Raw genomic sequence first — 17897 nt, 5'->3', positions numbered from 1 at the left:
TTGGGAGACTTTCAGTCACTAAATCAATCTCCATATTCATTGTTGGTCTATTCAGAGTTTCTGTCTCATGGTTCATATTTGACAGATTTTGTGTCCAAAATTTATCCATTTCTTCTTGGATTTTCAGTTTCTTGGCATATGGTTTTCATAACAGTCTGCAATAATTCTTTGTATTTTTCTGAAATAAGTTATGGCAACTGCTCTTAAGTCTAGCTATAATTTTGTTCATTTTGTTTATCTTTTCGAAGAATCAATTCTTCATTTTAAATGTCCTTTATGTTGTTTCTTTAGTTTCTGCCCTGATCTTTTTTCTTTCCTTCTATTGGCTTTAGATTTGTCCAGGTTTTCAAAATGTGGTGTTATATTGTTTATTTCATATATTTTTTTGAAAAATTTTTTTATTTGAAAGTGTTAGAGAGAGACAGTGGTCTTCCAACTGCTGGTCCCCAGATGGGCACAGCAGCTAGGGCTGAGACAGGTCAAAACCTGGAGTCAGGCGCTTTATCCAAGTCTTCAACATGAGTAGCAGGAACCTAAACACATGGGTCATCTTCCACTGCTTTTTTTTTTTTTTAAGATTTATTTATTTATTGGAAAGTCAGATATACAGAGAGGAGGAGAGACAGAGAGGAAGATCTTCTGTCCGATGATTCACTCCCCAAGTGAGTGCAACGGCCGATGCTATGTTGATCTGAAGCCAGGATCCAGGAACTTCCTCGGGGTCTCCCACACGGGTGCAGGGTCCCAAAGCTTTGGGCCGTCCTTGACTGCTTTCCCAGGTCACAAGCAGGGAGCTGGATGGGAAGTGGAGCTGCCGGGATTAGAACCGGCACCCATATATGGGATCCTGGTGCGTTCTAGGCGAGGACTTTAGCCGCTAACCACGCCACCGGGCCCATCTTCCACTGCTTTACCAGGCCATTAGTAGGGAGCTAGATTGAAATTGGATCAGCCAGGACACAAACCTGAGCTCCTATGAACTCTGGTGTCTTGAGTGATGTTTGCTTCACCTACCATGTTAGCTCTGATAACTAGACTTTTTGATGCAGGCATTTACTATTATAAACTTCCCTCTTTGTATTGCTTTTAATGTGACCCATAGGGTTTGGTATGCTGTATTTCCATTTTCATTGATTTTAAGGAAGTTTTAATGTTTATGTTAATTTTTATGTATTTGCGTATGTCTGTATGAGCAGGCCAAAGGGAGAAAAACAAATATAGAGATCCCACCTGCCGATTCACTTCCTCAACGCCCGCAAAGGTTGAGGCCACACCAGGGCTGAAACAGAGTTGCAGTCACTCTAGGTCTTCATAACCCAGTTCCTGAAGAGGTCATTGCTGCCTATCAGGGTCTACACTGGCAGGTAACCTGAGTCAAGAGCTGGATCCAGACTTATGTGGGATGAATGTGCCTTTTACTGATAGGAGAAATACTGTCCCTCAAGAAACATTAGAATTTTTTGTTTAACTTTTTCTTCAGTGAGGCATTATTCAGGAACATGTTGTTCAGCTTTCATGTGTTTGTGTAGTTTTCAGTGTTTTATTTTGTTATTTTTATTTTACTCGGATTTTTTTAAAATTTAATTTTAAAATTTAAGATTTGTTACTCATTTCTCTCTTTAGGTCTAATAATGTTTGCTTTGCAATATTGTGTACTGAAAGATTGGGTACATATACATTTACTACTTTTGTATCTCCTTATTGAATACTTAATCTCTTGATAATTATATGTTGACATTCTTTGTTTTTACAGGTTTTATCTTAAAATTATTTTATGTGCATGGTTACTATTACTTGATTTTTATTTGTTTCTTTTTTTAAAAGATTTGTTTTTATTAGAAAGATTTACAAAGTGAAAGAGAGACAGAAAATATCTTCCGTCTGCTAGTTCACTCCCCAGGTGACTGCAATGGCTGGGGCTGAGCTGGTGTGAAGCCAGATGGAGTTACTAGGTGAAGTATTCTGGGTTGACATTTTTTTTCAAAACCCAGAATTTTGTGAGAAAGAAAAGAAAGGGAGGGAGAGGAAGAAACAGTGAGAGTACCAGCTGCTGATTCATTCTTCAAATGCCCACAGCAGCTGGGGAGCTCAGTCCAGTTCTCCAACGTGAACGACAGGGACTGAACTCCTGTTCCCTCTCAGGGTGTGCCTCAGCAGGAAGTTGGGATTGGGATCAGAGTTAGATTTTTAACCCAGGCACTCCTATTTGAATGTGAGCATTTGAAATAGTGGTTTTCCTGCTATAACAAATGCTTGTCCTGGCATTATTTCTCCAGATGTTTTTCTTCATGAACTTCAGTTATACAGATATTAGACTATGGTTGCTCTAAAGTTTGTTAGGGTTTGTTCACTTAAAAAATTTTAATCTTTCTTCATATTCACCAATCTTTTTTCCCTACAGTTTCTGAATTTCTGTTTATCACATCTGTAGAATTTTTATGCAGGAAGTTTTCATCCACAGAAATTCAGCTTAAGTGTTTAAAAAACATTTTTTTTTTTTTGTATTTGTACTTAGCATTCTTACTCTTACCTTTTGGTTCTTTAGATTCTGTAGTCATGGCGAGTGCTCTTATATTCATGTCTGCTAATTCAGTCATCTGTGTCATTTCTGGTGTGATTTTTAATTTGTAATTCCTCATTTTAGGTGATATTTTCCTGCTTATTCATGTGTTTTCTAGTTTTTGAATTGATACTCTAAGTTATTAACTTCACCTGGGTGTATACTGGTGATTTTGAGAGTTTCTGTGCAAAACTCTTCTAGATATCTTACACAATGAATTGTGTGTCAGGAGATTTTCCTTTCTTGCTGGTGGTGTTACTGACCTTTTGTGAGCACTGTTTGCTTTCATCCTTCTGGATAGTTCTTTATTCTCAGGTAATTTTGTCACAGGCACTACCCAGTTCTTTCATCTTCATTCTTTGGTGTTCCTTCTTTGCATCTTCTTTCCTCTTTGGTATTTTTCCCTGTGAACTTGGGTCACTTGGACCTCCCTATGGTTTGAGCTGTCTCTGGGAGACAGCTGTATTTAAACTGCTTTCTTTTTAGCCTTAATACCTGGAAACTCCAGGTAATAAGCATGGGTAATTGTAATATGTTTTTTTTTTGTTTTTAATCTCTAGGTGAACATTAACTTATATTGCTTGAAATCCAGTCTTTAAAACTGTTATTTCATACATTTTGTACATTGTTTTAGTTGTTTCAGATAGGAAGGCAAATCTGACCCATTATTCTGTTATAATACAAGATGAAATTTCTTTATCATTATAAACACCTTTAAGAGTTAGTTAAGATATTTTAAAAATTAACTTGAATAGAACCGAACATAACTTCATATCCTAATAGATTATATAGGTGGCTTAATATATCTTGTGTAGCTCAGTAGTTTTAATAAAAATGTGAACTTTGTACAGAGATTTATAGAAATGAGTATTTTTCTGGTTAAAAATCTTTCAAAGTGCTATCAAACATCGGTGCTTTGTAAATGAGTAAAGTTTTATGTATATCATTTATTTTAACAGGTCTCCATCCTCCAGGTCCACCTTTAGCAAGACCCATTCTTCCCCGAGAACGGGGTGCTTTGGATAGAATTGTTGAATATTTAGTTGGTGATGGTCCACAGAACAGGTAATGCTTACTAGATAAAAGGAAATGTGTAATAGAGAAATGGAAATGAAAGAGGTTTTTATCAAAATGTATGTATAGATACACTGGATAGTTGTGACTCTTATTGCCTAACTTTTAGAACATACTGTTTTATAGCCCTGCAAAAGAGAATATATTAAATTGGTTTTTAGTAGTTTGGACAAAGAAGCCTAGATAAGAACCATTTTGAAAAAATAAGATTAACTTTACATTATGAGTATTTTTAGAGGAATTGAACGTCTTGAACTGGGAGAACACAAAAATAGTACAAACCTGATAAATTCTTAGAAATGGTGTTTTATTTATTTTTAAAGATTTATTTGACAGAATGACCAAGAAAGAAGGAGAAATAGAGCTTTGTCATCTGTTTGTTCATTTCCCATATTATCTCAATGGTTGTGTCAGGGCTGGGCTGGACTGGCCAGACCAGGCCAGACTAGGTCTAAATCAGGATCCAGGACTTCCATTTAAGCCCTCTGGGTGGGTGCTGGGGCCCAAGCACCTGCTTCATCTTGTGTTGTTTTCCCAAGTACGTCAGCAGAACAGCCAAAACGCTAGAGATCAGCTGTGGAGTAGCATTGTTATAGCTAGCAGCTTAATCTGCTGTGTCACAACACTGTCTCAGTGGTAGTTATGACCACCTGATAGTTATGAAATTAGTGTACAGCATTTAACACTCAAAGTTCTCAAACTGTTTTTCCAATTTTATCTTATTTGATCCAGGAAGGTAACTATGATATGAGTAGTGCGATTGTCACAGAGTAGATTTTAAAAAGATTTATAGATACTAAAGGAGATGCTTGATGGTAAACATGATCCTTTTTAGAAGAGGACAAGAATTTTTTTGAAGGATTTATTTATTTTTATTGGAAAGGTAGATATACAGAGAGGAGAGACAGAGAGAAAGATTCTCTATGCACTAGTTCACTCTCCAAGTGGCTGCAGTGGCTGGAGCTGAGCTGATCTGAAACCAGGAGCCAGGAGCTTCTTCTAGTTCTCCCTGTGGGTGCAGCGTCCTAAGGCTTTAGGCCATCCTCTACTGCTTCTCAGGACACAAACAGGGAGCTTGATTGGAATTGGAGCAGCCAAGGACACAAACTGGGGCCCTTATAGGATCCCTGTGTTTATAAGGCGAAGATTTAGGCATTAGGCCATTGTGCCAGTGCCCGAAGAATTCAATTTTAATATTTATAATTTGTACTTTATTCAAAACAGATAAAATCATATTTGTTGAGTTATTATGCACAGAGAAGAAAGTATATGAGTAGAAAATGAACACGATATTTAAGTGTAACTGGGAAAGGTATAGGAGTTATACATACAAATTAACCTTTGAATTGTACTAAGCAAAATGAAATTTATTTCTTAATTGCAGGATGTTTCAGATGTTTTAATATTTATTATGAATCTTTAAGATGATTCCATCCCTACCAACTTAGAAAAGGGATTTTTTGTTTTTGTTTTTGTTTTTGTTTTGACATGCAGAGAGGCACATGCCCAGATAGGCAAGCAGAGTGTGCCCATGTTCTGATTCACTGCCCAGAATCTTGGCAGAATCTGGGGGCCAAAACCCTAATTGTCTTCCGAAGTGGGGGACAGAAACCTAACCACTCGGACCATTACCAGCTGCTCTCCAGAATGCACATTAATAGGAAACTAGAATAGGAAGTAGATCTGAGACTTGAACACATGTGGTACAAAATATTGGGATCCGGAGGTTCCCACGTAGTGCCTTCAGCCCCAGGTCAGATGTCTGCTGTTATCTTTTCTAGTCTTATCTGAGCACTAATTTGTGAGCTGTCATTCCTAGAAATACACATTTGGAAACATAAAAATTTAGTCCTCAGTTACTAAATGTTTCTGCTCACTTAACTAAGGGAACACTTACTTAGTTATTACTTATTTCATTTTTTTTAAATACAGGGAGAGAGGGCCCAGCACAAGAGCATAGTGACTAAAGTCCTCGCTTTGCATGCACCGGCGTTTTATGTGGGGTCTAGTTTGTGTCTCAGCTGCTCCACTTCCCACGGCCACTTAGGAAATAAACCAGCAGATGGAGGATTTTTCTGTCTCTCCTTTACTCTGTAAATCTACCTTTCCAATAAAAATAAATAAATCTTTAAAAGAATAACAGAGCGAGAAGTGAAGAGGTAGAGAGATAGCGAGAGAGAGGGAGAGATCTTCTATCTGCTGGTTCACTCCCCAAATGGCTGCCACAGCCAGAGCTGGGCTTATTAGAAGCCAGGAGCTATGAGCTTCCTATGGAGCTCTTTTGGGGGAGCAGGAGCCCAAGGCTTTGGTCCATTTTCTGCTGCTTTCCCATACCATTAGCAAGGAGCTGGATCTGAATTGGAGCAGCTGGGAATGAACCCATGTAAACATGAGATACCAGCACCACAGGTTGAGGATTAGTGTGCTATGCCACTGCACTGGCCTTGCTCAGCTTATTTTCAATTCACTTTGTAAGTTACATTAAATTTTTTCTCTAAAGATTTTACTTCTTTATTTAAATGTCAGAATTACACAGAGAGAGGAGCAGAGACAGAGGGGAACACCTTCCATCTGCTCTTCCATTTCCCAAAATGGTTGCAAAGGCTAGTGCTCTGCTAGACCAAAACCAGGAGCTTTGTCCAGGTCTGCCCTCACTGCTTGCCAAAGAGTACCGGCAGGGAGCTGAATGGGAAGTTGCACGGCCGGGATGGGGAACCGGTGCCCATATAAGGTGCTGACATTGCAGCTTAATGGGTGTCAGCTTAACCCATTTGCAACAGTGCCAGCCCAAAATTACATTTTTAAATATTTGAAATGGCTTTGGCTAATTTTGGCTTTTGTTTAAACAGTATTGTCAATGTTTTACTAAGTAATATCTAACATGTTTGGCGTATTTAGTCATGTTAAAATTTAGTTCAACAAGAAAGACTAAGCTATATAGCCTCTCTCATGATGTTTGCCTACATTTAACTCATCTGTTTTTTTCTTTTGGTGTAGGTATGCACTTATATGTCAACAGTGTTTTTCTCATAATGGCATGGCTTTGAAAGAAGAATTTGAATACATTGGTAAGAAGTGTTGAGCAGTTAAATTAAAATATATTACTCTTGACTATTTAATTACATGCCATTGTAATAACATTTTACTTTGGATACTGCGTCTGTGTACACTGCCAGGTACTCTGAGGGGAAGGAAGGCAAATACAGATTTCTTCCTCGTACAATGCACATCTAGTTGTTTTCATAGTATATTGTTTGTCAAAATCACCTGACAGACTTGACCAAGACCCACCTACAGAGTCTGATTTAGTTGATCTGTGATATGTCTGTGTCAGCATTTTTAAACTCTGTACAGAGTGAATTTGTTCTTGTTAGTACTTTATTACTGGTAGCTTGCTCTATAACTTGTTCTGCCTTTTCTGATTTAAAATCAGTATTTTAATATTAGTAATAAGCAAGTGGGCTTTAGTTATTTTGGGTTTGAACATTTACCATAATATTATTAAAAGAGTGTAAATTTCATGAGCGGTTAAGAACTTGAAGGATACTTTGTTTGGAAAAGTAGTTTTCTGAGTTACCTATCTATTTAGTTCTTGCATTTAACTTTGGTTTGTGGTTTCATTTATTTTTCAAAAATCTTCTGCAGCTTTTCGGTGTGCCTACTGTTTTTTCTTGAATCCTGCAAGAAAAACTAGACCCCAGGCTCCAAGGCTTCCAGAGTTTAGTTTTGAGAAGAAGCAGACTGTAGAAGACCCAAGTGTAGTTGGTCCTTTGCCATCTGAAAGTTTGCCTCCACCGGATAACCAATTTAATGAAGGTATAAATATTGTCAGTTAAATAGCTTTATCTGTTGAAAATGTGTGCTCTTTAACAACAATAAAAGCATAATGATTTTTAATAAAAATGAATTTGTCATTTTGAATTTGCATGGATCGGCAATTGCTCTGATAAGCTTTTTGTGATTCACGTGATGTGCTTGTTTTAAAATACAGATTTTATTGTGACAAGCAGCTGCTTGCATTAGCCAGATAAATGTCTGTGAGAGCGAGCGCTCCTAATAACTGTTGAAGATTTGACTAGTTCTGATTTCATGGGTTCATTGTTTCAATTTATCTGAGTTAAGATGATTATTGGAACCATGAAGATAACTATTTATAAGATAAAAGAGGTAAGATTTGTAGATAAAATAGGCTTGTCTACTTCTTGAATCAGTAGAAATGATCAGAAAGCAAGCAACTTTGAAATTGAGAGTCTTCCTTGTAGTTTTTGTAGGACTGTAATCAACATGACTGATGTTCCATGAAGCAGTTCATAGATGTCCATGAAATTGACATTGCCTTTGATATAAAATCTGCCTTATTTTAGAGGAGCAGAATTTATCAGACTCTGTTTAATGTTTTGTAATTTCTTGAGGAAGTTTTACTTAAGAAGTGGAAAGATAATGTGTAAGAACTAACTATTGTCAAGTATACCTGCTGTTAGTATTTGATTGGCTTTTGGTTTATCAACTCTGAGTTAGAAAGAATACTGAAATTTTCACATGGGCCATAAAATTCTGGTGCTATACCTGGTATAGAAAATATGTACGTTGGATCTTTAGTTCACATAATTTATTTACCTATCAGTATTCCTCCTTTTTAATTTCTAGGAATATCCATTTACTTGTATTTGGTTTATTTTTCAAAAAGCATTAAATATTGCAAAAATTGACTGGGAATATTATGAGGTATTAAGTTTTTAGATGTAGGAAATTTGAGTATCTTTTTTGTGAAATTTGATTACCTTTTTTGTTTATTTGAAGACTGAACCTAAATATGTATGTTGAATTGGGCTTGGCTTTTTGGCTTACTAACAAATACCACAGTAAATTGAGCACAGATCGCTGACAGAGGCCTATCCACTTCCAACACCGAATCAATGCATTCGTCTTCTCCAGCTCGGCAACGTCAACTCCAAACACAGTGTCGATTTTTTTCTTTTGCTTAAATCATGCTCTGAGCTGCATGCTGTCGTATACAAATCATCTGCCTTGCCTTTGCAACTTCTTGGAACTGGAAAACTTAAGAATTTCATACTGAAGATGCCTAGAGGAAAAGTTGAAGTCCTTTCCGTGAATAACTTGCTTAGGAAAACTAAACAAATGTTTGAAAGTCAATAATTGGGACCAAGTAAAGAAAAGAAAGGAAAAAACAGCCAGCAAAATAAAAAATCTTGATAAGAGTCCCATGCTTTCTATCTGTGCTCAGGTCAAGTTGGATAGTTAGCAAACACCAGCTATACCTTTCCTTCTCATCTAATCTAGGAGGAGCAATATCCCAGATGTCTCATTTTCTGTCTGAAATCTCCGGAATGAAGTCTAACTGGCTCAAACTCAACCCTAATAAGGTAATGTCGAAAGGTGAAGACTAAATTAGAGGCAGGGTGTGATTACTGCAGTGCTCAAAAGTGGAAGCAACAATTTCATTTGATTGAGACAGTTTCTGCAGTAGTGCCTCTCACGCCTCTTGTTGGATTCATCAAGGCTGCACAAGTACCTTTTCTCCTTGAGCTTTGCAGAAGACAGACTTTCTTCCAAGACTTCTCAGTACTGTGGTGTATACAGTTACCACTTCCAAGTTGGATTTCTTTAGCAAGTTACCAAAAATATTTCTGATGAACCGATGAATCTACACTTTTTCGATTGCCAGTGGTATGCCCTGATTGAAACACACTAGTTAACAACAGCAAAAAACAAAAAACAAGAAACGGAAAAAAAACAAACAAAAAAAACCAAAAAAACCCCAAAACCTAAAAAAAAGCACTGTTTAAAATAGTAAAACTATGTTATCTCACTCATCTACTCTGTGCTAATAGTCAGTGTACCCAGGGACTTCAGTTTCTGATGATGTAGAACTTTGAGAGCTGAGAACACTTTCTTTGTTACTTTTAAAATGTATTTGGACAGTTCCTCAACAGCAGCAGCAAATGTAGAAATTAGCGAATTCACAGATGGAATCAAAAGGAAACTTTTTCTATCTTAATTGTTTTTCTAAAAATTATTAGTAGCCACTTGAAGGAATGAATATGCAGATTTAGTTGAAGAAATTTCCCAATTTTTTACATGAGATTTTGAAATTTAGTTTTATCTGGATTCTGAGATTGGAAAAGTTTGCCTTTAGAGTGAGGTAGAAGGATTTAAAAAATTTCTGGACCATTCTTTAGGACACCATTATGGAGTCTTGGGAAAGTTTCATCAAAGAAACCTGGAAGAAATATCTCCCATTAATTGCTCATTTGTTTTTGCAAAGTTTTTTTTTTTTCTTTCTACAACTGTTAACCCAGTTGCTGTGATAATAGACAAATGCAAGAAACTTACTGAATTTATTTACACCTGTGAGAATGCTAGATATAGTATACCAAGAGGTTTTTACATTCCTCAGTTTCTGTTATGATGCCATGAGTACTGTAATAATATTTTGATCTCTGTAGAGTTACATTGAATTTTTTTTTAATATCAGTTTTGCCTTTAAAAAATACGATTTCTAAAAGACTGGATATGTATCCTTTTGCTAGATATAATAATCATTAGAATGCTAGCTTTCTATGCATATAAGTAAAGAGCTTTATGACTAGCTGTTTAAAAGTATTAATATTGTGTTTTCATTGCCAGTTGTGCTCGTCTATGTCTTACATATTTGTTTGATAGTAAACAGCTTTTATTCAACTGAATGAAATCTAGTCAATACTAGACTAGTTAACTCTATGTAAGGTGAAATTTATCTTGATAATTTGACTTCTGTTCTTCCCTCCCTTTTCATTATGGAAAATACTGTTTCATTAACTTGCAATGAAAAAGGCAAACTCCTATTTTTAGTGTTTTTATTTGATGCTCCAAGAAATTGAGCAATTTAATGGTCTAAATTTGGTTGAATTAGTTGTATTTATCAGAGCCAAAAAACATACATTTGTTTAATTATGTGTAGGTTACTGAAGATATCAACTTGCTCCTATACTAGGTTTTTCCATGTCTATTTTACACAGAAATGTTGGCTTTCTGAGTCCATTTTTTAAAAAACTTTGACATAATAGTGTAGTTGTAGGTCATTGCTTAATAATGAAACTCATACCTTGGTTAATTGATTTGTTCAACAATGGTAAATGGTGTTCTGTGTATTGAATACTAGCTGTTTTCTCATATGTGGGTTGCATTTTAATTGACTTTTTTTTTGTTGAGTCCGTAATGTTGATTTGGGATGAAAGCTATACTTTTGCTCCTTAAATGTAACTAGGCATTTCCCCTGAGGCATGAAAATCTTGTAAAAACTTCCTTCTTTAAAACATTCAAGTTCAAAGACAGACTGTCAATTTTAATTTAACAAAGTTCCTTTGGGTTAGTTTATAATCTACCCAACAAGTGAGTGCTGACATGTTAGCAGGGTGCAAATTTTTTTTTAAGATTTGTTTTCATTACAAAGTCAGATATACAGAGAGGAGGAGAGAGAGGAAGATCTTTGTCCGATGATTTCACTCCCCAACTGACTGCAATGGACAGTGCTGCGCTGATCCGAACCCAGGAGTCAGGAAGTTCTTTCCAGGTCTCCCACGTGGGTGCAGTGTCCCAAGGCTTTGGCTGTCCTTGACTGCTTTCCCAGGCCACCAGCAGGGAGCTGGATGGGAAGTGGAGCTGCCAGGATTAGAACTGGCACCCATATGGGCTGGCAAGTTCAGGCGAGGACTTTAGTCATTAGGCTACTGCACTGGGCCCACAGGGTGCAATTTTAATGTTATTAAAGCAAAAATAAGTGGAGCAGTTTTGCTGCTAGACTATGATTTCCTTCCAAATTGTTCTTTCAAGAGCTGTGCTAAAAACCTAAAGGTAAGGTGAAGTTCTTGCCTGTTTTTGCATGTGTGTGGCTTAGTGAGGCAGTGGTATTCATTATATGATTATACTCAGTTTTATGAGTTGTCTAGCAGAGTTCAAGCTTTGCCCAAACAACTGATACAAGTTTTTCCCTTAAGAATATTAGGAGAGCATAGGGGAAAGAAGAAAATTTCGTTTTTGTTTTTGTTTTTTAATCACATGAATATGTTGCTTTCTTGATATTGTGTCTGCCAAAGTTAATTAAAAATTTTTCTTACAGGTGGAATTAGGTCATTTTTTGTAAGTGATATTCTTAAACTGTGTCATGCAGGGATAAGTAGCAGTTTAGTTAGTGTTAATGTAAAGACTGCTTTCTCTTTTAGTGTTTTATGCCCAAATATTAACATCTTCTGAAATGTTTTTTTATTCAACCAAGCTATTTTAAACTATATGAGGAAAACTGTACTTTTAAAGTTATTATTTTCCATGATACAGTTTTGTAGGTATAGGGATTTATCCCTCCACCTCCAGTTTCTCTCTCCTTGTTTCCCCCCATTTTCCCCTGCATTATCACAGTATATAGTTCCTTAGTAACAGTTGCAAGTTTAACTTTCTACTATTTAAATGTTTCATGATTTGTTAAGTATAGTCAAAGACAGTAAATCGAATGTCATACTTTATTTTTAAATGTTCCGTTGGAAGTCCTACTTTTATCGAGGAGTAGAGATGTGTCCTGCAGCATATCCTTACTTCCTGCTGTGCTAGTCTGCACTATACATTATGAGACTATATGTATATATTTGTTTAGTCAGATATATAGAGAGGAGGAGAGGTATAGAAAAAGATCTTCCATCCAATGATTCACTGCCCAAATGATTGCAATGGCCAGTGCTGAGCCAATCCAAAGCAAGGAGCCTCTTCCAGGTCTCCCATGTGAGTGCAGGGTCCCAAGGCTTTGGGCCGTCCTCGACTGCTTTCCCAGGCCACAAGCAGGGAGCTGGATGGGAAGCAGGGACACTGGGATTAGAACTGGTGCCCATATGGGATCTCAGTGCACTCAAGGCAAGGGCTTTAGCTGCTAGACCACCACACCAGGCCCTAAAGTCTGTTTATATCAAAGAGAACGTATTTGTCCTTTTGGAATTAGCTTATTTCACTAAGCATGATGGTTTGCATTTGGAACCATTTTGTTGCAAATGATAGGTTTTCAATTTTTATGGTTGAGTAGTAGTCCATAAAGTAGATGTACCACAGTCTCTTTACCCAACCAGCTGTTGACAGACATCTGGATTGTTTCTGTTTGTTCACTATTGTGGATTGTGCTGCTATAAACACAGGGTTTTAGGTTGCTTTCGTACACACATATTTTACTTCAATTAAATACATTCCCAGGAGTGGTTGGTATGATAGATGAATTCTCAGTTGGAAAGCACTCTCCATATTGACTTCCATAATTGCTCCACTAGTCTACACTTCTACCAACAGTGGAGTAGGGTCTTTTTCCCCTATATGCCCAGCAGGTGATGTTGTTAGACTTCTCATTGTAGGCCAATCTCATTGGAGTTAGGTAGGACCTCAGTGTGGTTTATATTTGTATTTTCCTAACGTCTGGGAACCTTAGCATTTTTTCATGTTAGCCATTTGAACTTGTTCTTTTGAAAAATGTCTGTTCATGTTCTTCACTCATTTCTTCACAGGGTTGTTTGATTTGCTATGTTGAGTATCTGAAGTTTTGTAAGTTCTGGATATTAGTTCCCCATCTGTTGTGTAGTGGAGAAAAATGCACTGTTTTTATTAGAATGGGCAAATAATGCTCTTCCGTAGAAACAAAATTAATACTTTTGAAACAGTTGAGTAAATCTCATTACGAGTACTGCGCTTTAATTATGAAATTTTACACTTAATTTGTTCAGATCTCATTTGAATTACTTTTTAAAAAGTATTTTATTTTTACTTCAAAAACAGAGTTGCAAAAAGAGAAGACACAGAAAGAGAAAGATTTGCCATTAGCTGGTTCGCTCCCCAAATGGCCACAATTGTCATGGCTGGGCCAGTCCAAATTCAGGAAACAGGAGCTTCTTCTGGTTTTTTTGTGTGGGTTCAGGGATACAAGCATTTGGGCATCTTCCACTGCTTTTTTAGTACATTAGCAGGGAACTATATTGGAAATGGGGCAAGCTGAGCTCTAATTGGTTCCCACAGGGGATGCTGCCACTGCACGCAGAGGCTTAACTGGCTATGCCATGGTGCCAGTCCCTGAATTACTTCTTACAAAATTATATCAAAAGCCCGTCTCTCTCAAACTGACTGATATCAACAACTTTTTACAGTGTAACTGCTAGTAAATTGTTTTTCTGAGGCTGACACTGTAATCTAATCACAGAGCTGGCATCCCACATAGGTGCTGGTTCATATTTCCAGCTGCTCCACTTCCACTCCAGCTCCCTGCTAGTGGCCTAGGGAAGCAATTGAGGATGGCCTAAGGCCTTGGGCCTCTATTGGAGACCCAGAAGAAAATGGGTAATTTTCTAGTTTCAGACCAGCTCAGCTCTGGGTGTTGTGGCCGTTTAGGGGATTAACCAGTGGCTGGAAGATCCCTCCCTCTCACTCTCTCGTCTCTCCCTTTCTCTCTGTAGCTCTGATTTTCAAGTAAAAATAAGTCTTTTAAAAAAAATTGTTTCTCGGGCCTGGCGTAGTGGCCTAGCAGCTTGAGCACATCAGGATCCCTATGGGCGCCGGTTCTAATCCCAGCAGTCCCGCTTCCCATCCAGCTCCCTGCTTGTGGCCCAGGAAAGCAGTCAAGGACAGCTCAAAGCTTTGGGACCCTGCACTCATGTGGGAGACCTGGAAGAGGCTATAGGCTTCTTGCTTTGGATTGGCTCAGTTCCAGCTGTTGTGGTTGATTGGGGAGTGAATCATCGGATAGAAGATCTTCATCTCTATCTCTCCCCCTCTCTGTATATCTAACTGCAGTGTAAAATAAATAAATCTTTAAAACATGTGGGGGTTTTTTTGTAAACGAATAGAGAAAGGGGAAAAAAAAGTAGCCATAAATATGCTGTATTATTGTTAAAATTTGTTTTCATGTGAAAGGCAGAGTTACAGAGAGAGAAGGGGAGACACAGAAAGAGAGATCTTCGATTTGTTGTTCACTCCCCAAATGGCCACAGTAGCCGGAATTTGGCAGTCTGATGCCAGGAGCTTTTTCTAAGTTTCCCACATGGGGCCCACGCACTTGGGCCATCCTCTGCTGCTTTCCCGGGGTATTAGCAGGGAGCTGGATGGGAAGTGGAGCAGCTGTTATGTGAATGGGCGCCATTTGGGAAGACAGTAATGCACACAGACACTTAACTGACAGTGCTATGGGCACTGGGCTGATTTGGTTAACACTTTTTTTTGTTAATGAAAGAACAGATTTATACATAAAATTCTAAGATGATAGCCACACTATCCCCATTCTTTCCCTCAATACCCTTCCTTTCAGTCAGTGCCATCATTGCAGTAGTTTTTTTGTCTTTTCATGTATTCTAAATCTGAAATGTAACATTTAGTGGAAATTTTGGTCATTCTGAAGTTTTTTAATTTAATTGCTTTGGCTAGTAGTTAAGTGTCTCTTCCTGAAAAATAGTAACATACCAAAATTTTAATAGAATAAACCTTGAACTTTGGTACCTCTCCTGTTTCAGTACAGTATTGAGAAAATTTGTCAGAGTATTATTATCTATCCAGGCCTGTGTTCACTTAAACATGTACAATGGTGAGTTGAATCCTAAATTCTGAGCTTCTGGTTTTTAACTCTGTGTGACATTATTGGTTTGCTTAAGAAGATTTGTTAAGCTATAGCAAATTGTAGAACTTTTGCCTATTAAGTATTGTTCTGTAACAGAAGAGTTGTATGAAACTATGACTCTTACAATTTTCCCCTGGGTAAATTTTGTGAGCATGGATTACGATTGATTGATGGCTCTGGAAGCTTTCCATGGTAGCACTTGGTTGCCCTTGAGCAAAATTGGTCTGCAAATGTCTGTAGATTTTCATTTGCCCTCTCTCCTTTTATTTTCTGCTTGTGACTCTCAAATAGTAACATTCAAGTGACTTAACTGCATTTCTGCCTTGGAGTTCTGTAACATTCTGAATGGTGTAGGGATATAGGAAGTTAAGTACTTATTTTAAAAGATTTTTAAGGACATTGCTAGACTGTTCTATTTTAGCCTTTTTGTGTGTATACTTTATTCACCTCATTTAATAGTTTAAACAATTGGATATTCTCAAAGTCTTAAATCTTTTTCTTTTCAGAACCTTTAAAAGAGCAAGATGTTCTTGAAAATAGTACAGAGGAAATAGATGAAGAAATATTAACTTCGGAGCAGATAAATCCGGTTGTTGAAAACGCGTCAATCTCAGAGGAACCAGAAGAGAAAGAAGAGACTGAGAGTGAGGAAGCAGTGAATGAAGCTGAATCTGCAGTTGCCAGACGTGATTGTATTCCCAACCCTGACCTAAGTGGAGAAGCTTCAATGACAGAGTAGTAAATGCTTCTACGTGCCTTCAACTGGATATGTGTAGTCTTATTGATGTCGGTTACTGGTTTTTAGATGGTACTTGATTTCTTCTGTTTTTGCACCTCTGAGTTGATGCTTGATAATATTTGAATTCAGATTGTCTAGCTAGTTCCATATATCAGAGTTGTATCTTCTAGGTGTTAATTAAAAGCAAGTGATATCCATAAAGGGAGAATGTTTTGAATGTACAAAGACTCACACTATTTAGACAAATTTTAGATTTTTTTTTGGTCCACTCTAAAACAAGATGATCATATTGTTTTCTGTATGTGTAGCTTGTAAATAATATCCATTTTGACATAGGAAGAACTTTGGTTAAGAGCAACTTCTCTAATAGTGTTTTTTTAAGGGAATGAAAAACACTGAAGATTTGGAGAATATTATCATTAAAAATGAATAGAATTTTATCTCTTGAGATATTGCCAGTAGGAGGGAAATGTGTTTAGGTGTTTACATTAAGGGATATGAAAGTTTTTTTAACTGTTGCTATTTGACATTGGTACGAATTCTCAATAGGAATGCAATTGAACAGTCAAGTGCAGTGTTTCTTTTTGGTGTCTTTTATTTTGCAGCTGGGCCAAAGGCACATGATGTACATAATTAGTTTATGTTTACATATTAACATATAGGAAATATTTCTGCACTTGACTACTTGAATTCTGAGTATTATTTATACTTGTAAAATAATGACATATAAGTGAATTTTGTGTTCTTGTGTGTATTTTTGTTAAGGAAAATAAAGATTATATGGCAGCAATTTCTTTTTGTTAATATTTATAGACTTTTTCAAGTAGTGTCTTGGTGGATGTTTTGGCTATCTGAAAAGTCTTAGTAGGAAGGGCTTATAATGCAGTCAATCATAGATCCTGCTTAGAGCAAATTATGATGCATACATTCAGATGTGTTGCCTTTTAAATTCAGAGAACTAAGGAGATTTAGAAGTTCTAATCAGAGGTTAGGTTTTTCTGATTAAGGAGTAACTTGGCCCATTTGTTATCTTTTTGAGAGACAATGTTTTGTGAGAATAGGCAGTTAATTGCCAATAAATCATTGGAATTAATACACATGCTAAGTATAAGCTGGAAAAGATTTAGAATCATGATAATAAATCATGGACGTTAAATACAGTGTCATTATCTTTTGTAGTTTTCTTTTGTCTCTTTTCTCTAATATTAAGAATTTGAAACTGTTAACGCCAAAGGGTGAATAAGAAATAATGGTGTGTATGGCTAATGTTCCTAAGTTGTACACAGTTTAATAAAGATTGAATAAAACATTTTTATCACTTAAAATTTCATTTTTTTGATTTAATATCTCTCATCTGATAGGTGTTTTTGAAAAACCAAGTCTGAGCATCCTAATATAATGACCATAGTTTTCAAATATACAGAATTGGGTTTCAATCCCAGTTCTGTGGTCTCGGGCTAGTCACCTTACACATGAGATTGTAAAATGAAAGAAATACTATATATTTTTTTCCAGGAGTATTGGGATGGTTTAAAGTAGGCTATGTAATCAACCTAGGTCACTGCCTGATAAGTTGTAGATACTAAGTAATTAATTTGTTGTTGATAGCATTGTTAATATGGAATGGCCATACAATTTTTCATGTTGTGGATAACAAAACTTAAAATGAATGAAAATTCAGCTGCTTAAATGAAACAAATAAGTTTCATATATCAACTTTATTGTATGTATGTATGTAAATATTTAGGTTAAGGAAATAAGAAACAAACTGGAACATAATTTTTCTTAAACAATTTCACCAGTTCATTTGTGTTACTGGAAATGTGTAGAATCCCTATATGAAATGTATAGACTCCTTATATGAAACTTTCAAATTCTGATGTACATTGCTTAAA

At 36.6% G+C, this 17897-nt stretch overlaps 1 protein-coding gene across 8 annotated transcripts in view; it reads left to right on the top strand.

The window, feature by feature from the left end:
• LNPK (lunapark, ER junction formation factor) overlaps nucleotides 1-17309 on the top strand; it is a 98226-nt gene extending 80917 nt beyond the window's left edge. For 7 of the 8 annotated variants that reach the window (XM_040971769.1, XM_040971768.1, XM_040971772.1 and 4 more), the window contains 4 exons: nucleotides 3520-3625; nucleotides 6632-6702; nucleotides 7280-7450; nucleotides 15770-17309. In XM_040971769.1, coding sequence (XP_040827703.1) covers nucleotides 3520-3625; nucleotides 6632-6702; nucleotides 7280-7450; nucleotides 15770-16002 — 581 coding nt within the window. In that variant the 3' untranslated portion in view covers nucleotides 16003-17309. Of the gene's footprint in view, nucleotides 1-3519; nucleotides 3626-6631; nucleotides 6703-7279; nucleotides 7451-8935; nucleotides 9019-15769 lie in introns of all 8 variants that reach the window. The other variant, XM_040971770.1, reaches the window with a different exon arrangement.
• The last annotated feature ends 588 nt before the right edge of the window (nucleotides 17310-17897 follow it).

This window comes from Ochotona curzoniae, unplaced genomic scaffold, assembly GCF_017591425.1.
Source record: "Ochotona curzoniae isolate NIBS_2020 unplaced genomic scaffold, NIBS_Ocur_1.0 contig_2210, whole genome shotgun sequence".
Taxonomy (NCBI): domain Eukaryota; kingdom Metazoa; phylum Chordata; class Mammalia; order Lagomorpha; family Ochotonidae; genus Ochotona; species Ochotona curzoniae.
This window is presented reverse-complemented; position numbering and strand designations above follow the sequence as displayed.